Source organism: Trichosurus vulpecula, chromosome 7, assembly GCF_011100635.1.
Source record: "Trichosurus vulpecula isolate mTriVul1 chromosome 7, mTriVul1.pri, whole genome shotgun sequence".
NCBI lineage: Eukaryota > Metazoa > Chordata > Mammalia > Diprotodontia > Phalangeridae > Trichosurus > Trichosurus vulpecula.
Window position 1 is genome coordinate 128,158,225 of NC_050579.1, and position 9,270 is coordinate 128,167,494.

Consider the following 9,270-nt stretch of genomic DNA (forward strand, 5'->3'; position numbering starts at 1 on the left):
ATGAATTCTTCTGAACTTTGGAACCAACCAGAAGTGCAATATTGCTTTGACTTTGTTAACAATTCTTGTCCTAGACATGTAAGACCTGCAATCAGTGTTTGGATCATGTATGTGGTCATGATAGGTGCCATAGTGATGACAATGCTTGGAAACTTGGTGGTCATCATCTCCATCTCGCACTTCAAGCAGCTCCACTCTCCAACCAACTTCCTGATCCTCTCCATGGTAACAACAGACTTTTTGCTCAGTTGTGTGGTGATGCCCTTCAGCATGATCAGATCCATTGAGGCCTGCTGGTATTTTGGAAGGCTCTTTTGTAGAGTACACAGTTGTTGTGACATCATGCTTTGCACCACTTCTATTTTCCATCTGTGTTTTGTCTCAGTTGACCGCTACTATGCAGTGTGTGACCCTTTACATTACGTCACCAAAATCACCATCCCAGTGATCCAGGTCTTTTTGTTCATCAGTTGGTCCACCCCAATCTTCTTTGCCTTTGGCCTTGTATTTTCAGAGTTAAACATCATTGGTGCTGAAGAGTTTGTGTCAGCAATTGACTGTGAGGGTCTATGTGTGCTAATATTTAACAAACTTTGGGGGGTCTTGGCATCCTTCATTGCTTTCTTTCTCCCTGGTACAGTAATGGTTGGTATTTACATACACATATTTTCTGTAGCTAGGAAACATGCCAAGCAGATTGATACCCTTCCAAACTTGAAAGGTAGAGAAGTCAAAACAAAATCCTCATCTAAGAAAGAAAGCAAGGCCACCAAAACCCTGAGCATAGTCATGGGGGTTTTTGTCTTGTGTTGGCTGCCATTTTTTGTCCTTACCATTATAGACCCTTTCATTAACTTCACCACTCCCGAGGATCTATACAATGCCTTCCTCTGGTTGGGCTATTTCAATTCCACCTTCAATCCAATCATCTATGGGATGTTTTATCCTTGGTTTCGTAAGGCATTTAGAATGATTGTGACTGGAATGATCTTCCGCTCAGACTCATCTACTCTCAGTTTGTTCCCTGCTCATTCTTAAGTGAAACATTTCCCCATGATTTTCCCATGATTCTACTCTGAAGAAGATCATTGATAAATATGGAAGGACAAATGTCCCTACTCTGTCTCAATCTAGGGGTCAATAATTGTCTATCATGTGCCTTTAGAAAATACTATGCAATGGCTCAGAAATACCAGAGTTACCAAAGAATATTAGAACTGAAAGGGACTTCAAATCCTCTAATCCAACTTCCCATCCCTTCCTTATTCCCTCAGTTTGAAGGTGAGACCCAGAGAAGAGAAATCATGAGCCTAGGGCTGACGTTCTGGCAAATGGCAGAGTCAGATCTAGGATCTGCTACTTCTCCTGAGTCCTGACCCAGTGTTCTTTCTACTATACCAACTATATCACCTGTCTTCAAACAGGCTGTTATCTTGAGTAGGCTAAGTGTCTAAGTCCAACGTCTAGTAATATGATGTGATTTCTAAGTTCTAGAAAGGCTTCTCTCTACTGTTCTATGAACTTTGCCAAACACTGCCAAAATACATCATCTGTCTGCCTTAAATGAAACCGGGATTTTATTCTCTGTTAAAATGCAAGAGGCAGCTTGTATATTTATACTTGGGAGAATTTTACAAATGTAAAAGACCTTAGATGTGACATAGCTTTAGTCCTTTATTTTATAGGTAAACAAAAAAGGGCTCAGAGTCTAAATTACCTAGCTATAAATGGTAAGACCAACACAAAAACTAAAGGGTTTCCCCCCGACTAAACCAAACTTATATCTTCATGTGAATTTCTCAGAATCCTTCCTTAGAAGAGAATTTGTCCTGAAAAAGCTGACCTGAAAAGTTAAGAACACAGGAATCTATTTTTGCATAAAAGAAGACAACTTTGAGAAGAGATAGCAAGGAGAGATTGGATATAGGAAGCCCTTATTTCAAATTTGTTGTAGGACAAATAATGGTCATTTAGCAGTCTTCTCAAGAACTTTCTTGAGATTCCGAATATTCAGATACACCTACTTTATTGCATACAAAAGAATGGTTTGTATTTGTAGTTTATTTGCAACTGTTCTTGCTGAGAATCTTACAGGAGACTTGAGGGCAGCATAATCTCTAACACCCATCTGGGGTTAGTTGTGGACATTATAGGAGAAAGAGACAACTTCCAACTGATAACTGTGAAAGGAGATCAGAAACAAAGACCAGCTGATGTAAGAATTCATAGTGTTCTACCAGGAATCTGAGTTAGAAGCCAGGATTGGACAGAGGGTAAGGCCCAAGTCACCCCATCCGCAATATCTGAAGAAGCGGAAGAGTGAATAACCAACTGATCCACAAGTGTCCAAAGGGAGTAGCTAGAGCACAAACTCCCATCAAATAACTGAGCCTGGATATATACATAAATGTAAGAAGACACCAACAAAATGGAGAAACTATACAGATTAAGAAAAGTCCAAGAAGAAAACAGAAGAAGAGAGAAAATCCACAAAAACTACAAGAGAACCTCTGACAAAAAAAACTGGTTTGGCTACAAGAATTATAAGAGGGGTTGGAAGAAATAAAGCAAGAGATAAAAAGTAGAATTACAAATAAAAATAAATAATATAAAACAAATAAAATATTCCTGGATGAAAAAAAAAACTAGAAAAAAGAACTTAGAGTAGAATGTAAAAATCCTTAACCAAGAATTGGTCTTCCTGAAAAAAATAACAAACAGGGTAAACAGATCTCAATGACCCTGAGAGAGTAAAAATTATGAGATCAAAGTGTAAGCATTGAAGAAAAGAAAGTGTCAGGTATTTACTGTTTAAAAAAAATGGCTCCAAAAATAGATCAAAGAGAGAAATGTCCTTTCAGAATACTGCTGCCTTCAAGGGTCATATAGTTACCCAAGAAAAACACACTAGGGCACTAGGGCAGCTAGGTGGTGCAGTGAGTAGAGCACTGGCCCTGGAGTCAGGAGGACCTGAGTTCAAATCCAGCCTCAGACACTTGACACACTTAGAAGCTGTGTGGCCTTGGGCAACTCACTTAACCCAAATTGCCCTGCCCCAAAAAAATACAAAAAGAGGATTAAAACACAGGGCACTTGGTCTTATTTGTTTGTTTGTTTTAAGAGAAAAAATAAAAGGTAGGGGAAAAGGAATACACTAAGAGAAATGAAGAAGGGGGAGGAGCTTACTATTTTGCATAAATGCTTTAGGAAAAGGGTATACAAACATGAAGATTAGAGGGGCATAGACAGCTCATAAAATTCCCTACTTCAGTACAAGACAAAGGATTATTGAAGACACACACACACACACACACATACACACACAAAGATTTGATGTAGAAACATGTTATACTGAACAGGGTAACAGGAAGGCATAGGGAGATAGTAATATAAGAGAGAGAGATGATCGAGTCAGGGATGGAATAGACAAAAGCAAAACAAATTTCAACTTCAGAAGAATGAATCCTAAAGGTGGTAAGAGGACAAAAGAGAGAAAGTACTAAAATCAGAGGATCAGGTTCTGTGCTTGGATGGGATCATATAGGAACACACACACATACACTTATATAGGAATGTGCCCCTTCAATTATAGATTATTCAATTTGATCTGATTCCTTATTTTTTTCTTTTTCTTTATAAAAAGGATTACAAGGGGCAAAAAGAAAATAAAATATAAAGGGGTAATGGGGGAAGGAAATATTAAATGAAAAACAAATGAGACAAATTTATCCATAAAATGGAGATAGCAGAGTAGATTAGAAAAGAGAATACAACAATGTGAAATTATACCTCCAATGTCACCAGACATACACCCTTTGATCTGGAATATACACTAGGTAGGTCAAAGATTCAGAGAAAGGGCCTATATGTATAAAAATATTTGATTTGTAGTAACTCTTTTTGTAGTACAAAGGAACTAGAAATAAAGTGAGTGCCATTAATTGGGGAATGAGAGAAGAGCTTATGGTGTATGTATGTAATGGAATGTTATCGTGCCATAAAATAAAAGATGAAAGGACTAGATTCAAAGAAATTTGAGAAGTCTTGTATTAACTGATGAATGGTTGTAACAACAATGCTGCTAGCAGCTGCTGTGGAAGTGTAAGACCAACAACACTAGCACACAGGAGGGCTGCTAGCACAAATTCTTTGATCTGCTTTTCTAAGGAAAGCAATTTTAAGGGGTTTACAATCTTACTTTAATTAAATGTACATGTGTCATTTACTTAGTTCAGGGGGAAAAGTCAGCACCCTGAACTTCAGAGCAAATGCAAACAGAAACTACAAAGAGAGAAAATAACACAAATCAACAGACAGGCTTCTACCTGTCTGTCCATAGCAATACATACATGGTTACCAGAGACAGAAGCACTCATATCTGGGTTTTCAGAGCTGGGGGAGGGCTCCTTAATAGCTACCCAGAGTCTCATCTGGCCAAATCATAGGAACAGTCTTCCAATGAGTGAGCGCCCAAAGCAAAATGCTAACCTCAGAGTATATATATGCTTCTTCAGGGTCAGAGGGTATCACAATCGTGAGACTCAAACTCATGTGACTTAGGCTTTCTTGTGACTCAAGGAGGTCATCAAACACTCTTGATTCAATCAAAGATTATTGTTGAAACAAAGGCAAGTTTCAATCAAAGGCACTTGATTACTTTAGTGCTGAGAAGCACCCCAGAAGAAAAAAAAACAGCAAAAAGTCCCACCCTGCTTGCCATTACAACGGTGAAGCCTGCAGAACTAGGAGAACAATTCTTACAACAACTACAACATTTCAAAGTAAAACAACTGTGAAAGACATAAAAAGCCATGACTGACAAAATAATAGTCATAGCACTAGAAGCCCGGTCACACTTCTTACCCCTTGGCAGAGATAGAATTGAATAGAGGTGTAAAAAGAGGCATACATTTTCAGAAAGTCAGTGTATAGATTTGTTTAGCTTAGCTCTGCTTATTTGTTTCAGTGGAGACCTTTCATTTTGGGAGGTGGGTAGCAGAGCTATCAGGGAAGTAGGGGAAGATAGTGATAGTGATACCAAAAGAAGGAAAAACAGAGAAAAGAGCATGTGTGAACCATTAAAAATACTCAGAAAAGAGCAGATGGAAGTTTAGGAGGAGACGTAGACATGCAGTGATGGAACCAATGTGAAATTTAAGTATATTATTTAAAAAGCTATACATAACGGAGATTCACAGTTATACGTCCAATTCTCTTTTTCATTCCTTATGCATGTTTGTTGATGTTTTTAACATTCATATTAGTAAAGTTGATCACTTTAAAATATGAAAATGGATGATTAATGAAAGTTTAAAAGACATTATATAATATAGTCCCAAGTTGGAGAGACAGAACAAGGTTTAAAAACTTAGAGCAATCCTCAACTCTTGACTCTTTCCTCTCTCCCTCATTCCCTCCTCTTTCATATCTAATCAACTGCCAAGTGTTACTGATTCTACCTTCATAACATCTCTTCCATGTGCTAGCTCTCTCTAATCAGCCTTCACCTTAGTTCATAAAGTCTCTGCTAGACTATTGCAGTAGTTTCCTAACTGTCTCCAGTCTTCCTGCTTCAGTGACAGCAAGTTGGCACTGTGGATAGAGTGCTGGGTCTTGATGTCAGGAAGACTCATCTTCTGAGTTCAAATCTGGCCTCAGACACTTAGTAGCTGTGTGACCCTGGGCAAGTCACTAATCCTGCTTACCTCAGTTTCCTCATCTGTAAAATGAGCTGGAGAAGGAAATGGCAAACCATTCCAGTATCTTTGCCAAAAAAAGGCCAAATGGGATCAGGAAGATTTGAACATGACTGAACAACAGTCATTCCCTGCTCCAGGCTTCTCCCCTTCTTCAGTCTATGCTCCTCTCGGCTGCCAAACTGATATTCTTAAAACGGGTATCTCACCACATCATTCTTTTTCTAACAAGTCTTCAACATCTCTTGACTACCTCTTGGCAATAATTCAAAATCCTCAGTCTGGTATTTAAAATTGCTATTTATTTTGAACATTATTTTCTTTTTCATTTGAATTCCAAATTTTCTCACTCCTTCCCTCCCACACCTCACCACCCACAGAGAAGCAAGTAAAATTATATTAATCAACATGTGCAATCATGCAAAATATATTTCCTTATTGTGAAATTAAGCATAAAAGTTAAAATTAATAATAAAATTACACTCCAATTTGCACTCAGAGTTCATCAATTCTCTCTCTGGAGGTGAAATGCTTTTTTTCATTAAGTTTTTTGGAATTGTCTTGGATCATTGTATTGAACAAAGTAGCCAAGTGTGTGACAGTCATTCATCATTACAATGTTACTGTTATTGTGCACAATGCTCTGCTGGTTCTTTCTGCTTCACTTTGCATCCGTTGCTGTTGCTCTTGCCATATTCTTCTGAAACCAACCCTCTCATCATTTCCTATAGAACAGTAGTATTCCATCACAATCATATGCCACAACATGGACAGCCATTCCCAAATTTATAAACATCCCCTTACTTTCCAATTCTTTGCCACCACAAAAAGAATTGACATAAATATTTTTGTACATATAGGTCCTTTTCCGTTTTCTTTGATCTCTTTGGGGTACAATTAGTGTAGTGGTATTGCCAAGCCAAAGGGCCTGCACAGTTTTATAGTCCTTCAGGCACAGTTCTCCAGAATGGTTGGACCGTAGTTTATTAGTGTAACTATTTTCTCTCATTACCTCCAGCATTTGTAATTTCTGATAGTTGTGAAGTGGCACCTCAGGTGGTTTTAATTTGTATTTCTATGATCAATAGTGATTTAGAGCATTTTTCCATATGACTATGGATAGCTTTGATTTCTTCTTTTAAAAGTTGCTTGTTCATTTCTTTTAACCACATGTCAATTGGGGAATGGTTTTTATTTTTATAAATTTGACTCACTATTCCCTATATATTAGGAAATGAGGTCTTTATCAGAGGACCTTGTTGCAAAATTTTTGATCTTACAACATTGTCTATGGTACGTTTAGCAAATATAGTTTCCTTGATTATCTCCTTTAATTAGGTCTGTTTTTGTTTTTGCTTTGTCTGAAATCATGATTGCTACCCCTGCCTTTTTTTAACTTCAGCTAAGACATTAAATTCTGCTCCAGCTCTTTATTTTAACTTTGTGTGTATATGTGTGTGTTTCTGTTTCCAGTGTGTCTTTTATAAACAACTTATTGTTGGATTCTCATTTCTGATCCATTCTGCTATCTGCTTCCATTTTATGGCTGAGCTCCTCCCATTCATAGTTATGATTACCAACTGTGTATTTTCTTCCATCCTATTTTCTTCTCTCTTCTTCACTATTTCTTTATATTCTGTCCCCCCTCAAAAGTCTGTCTTGCTTCTGATCATGGCCTCCCTTAATACTCCCTCACTTTCGTTACCCTCCCTCCATATCTCATCTCTCTTCTCTGATGTCCCTATTGAGTAATAGATTTCTATACTCAACTGAGTGTGTGTGTGTGTGTATGTGTGTGTGTGTGTGTGTGTGTGTGTGTATTCTTCCTTCTTTGAACCAATTCCAATGAGAGTGAGGTTCAAACATTACCTACTACTCCCTCCATCTGTCTGAATAACTGTCATAGTTGTAAATTATGTAACTCGGATTATATTGGACTAAATATTCATTTAGAAGTTGAATATTCTATTTTCCTCTCCTGAGTAGTAAGGTCCAAAATGGGTTTGAAAGTGCCAGAAATATTATAGCACTGTGTGATCAAAATAACTTTCTGTGATGATGCTTATTTTCTCTCTTCCCATCCTTTTCTTCTCAGAAATAGAAATGGACCTCTCATAGTTTCTAAAAGAAAAGTCCTCTGTGCAATGTTAATGATAAATTCTCCTGACTTCTGGAACCCACCAGAAGTACAATATTGCTTTGACCTTGTTAATCATTCCTACCCTAGGCATGTAAGGACTACAGTTAGTATTTGGGTAATGTACATGGTTATGATAGGTGCCACAGTGGTGATGATGCTTGGAAACTTGGTGGTCATCCTCTCCATCTCCCACTTCAAGCAGCTCCATTCTCCAACTGATCTCTCCATGGTAATAACGGACTTTCTGATAAGTTGTATAGTAATGCCCTTAAGCATGATCAGGTCCATTGAGGCTTGCTGGTATTTTGGAAGGCTCTTTTGTAGAATATAGAGAAGTGTTCTTATCATGCTTAGCTCCACTTCCATTTTTCATCTTTGTTTCATCACAGTGGGCCATGCAGTGTATGGACTCCTTACATTACATCACCCAAATCATCATCCCAGTGATCCAGGTCTTTTTGTTCATCAGCTGATCCATCCCTTTACTTTTAGTCTTGTATTCTCGGACTTAAATATCTTTGGTGATTAAGAGTTCACAGCAGAAATTGACTATGAGGGTGTATGTATGCTAGTATTTAACAAATTTGGGGGGACATTGTCATCATTCATATCTTTTTTCTTCCCTGGTACAGTAATGCTGGGAGTTTACATACACACATTTTCTGTAGCTAGGCAACAGGCCAAACAGATTGACACCTTTGCTAATTTGAAGCAGACCCATGGAAAAGCCAGAGAGAAAGCTTTGTCTAAGAAAGAAAGCAAAGCCACAAAAACTTTGAGTACGGTCATGGGGGTGCTTACACTGTGCTGGCTGCCATTTTTTGTCCTCACCTTCACAGATCCTTAGATTAACTTTACCATCCCTTCAATTCCACCTTCAATCCAAACATTTATGGATGTTTTATCCTTGGTTTAGTATGATATTTAAAATGATAGTGACTGGAATGATTTTCCACCAAGACTCATTTACCCTCAGTCTGTTCCCTGCACATGCTCAGGTGATGCACAGATTTTCCCATGATTCTTTTCTGATGAAAATCATTCCTTCATGAGGATAGAGAGGCAAATTAAATGGTTCTGACCTCTTTTCTCAATTCAGGCACCCATCTATAAAAAGACATCCAACCAAATTCAATGTAGCTAAAACAGCCAAGCATTTCTTGTCTTACATTTTTTCTTTTAATGACGCTGTCATTTTCTCAAGTCCTTAACCCAGATTTAAAATCTGATAATCATCTTTGCTTCACCCAGTTGCCAAATCTGTTGATTCTGCCTTCACCATGTACTTTTAATCTAATTATTCCTTTTCATTCCCTTTGCCTTTACCCTTGTTTAGGTACTTGGTTAATTTTTGCCTGGGCTATTGCAATATCAAAGAAAAAAATTAAAGACATACTAGGCACAAGCCTGTAATAAAAATAATTTGTATTAATT

General features: G+C 37.8%; 1 protein-coding gene and 1 pseudogene across 1 annotated transcript; both read left to right on the forward strand.

Moving 5' to 3' along the window:
• Positions 1 to 1,038, forward strand: LOC118857323 (trace amine-associated receptor 4-like). Its single transcript, XM_036768004.1, has one exon. The coding sequence runs from the start codon at positions 1 to 3 to the stop codon at positions 1,036 to 1,038; it is 1,038 nt and encodes a 345-aa protein (XP_036623899.1).
• Positions 1,039 to 7,840: 6,802 nt separating this feature from the next.
• On the forward strand, positions 7,841 to 8,683 carry LOC118857633 (annotated as a pseudogene).
• Positions 8,684 to 9,270: the final 587 nt, after the last annotated feature.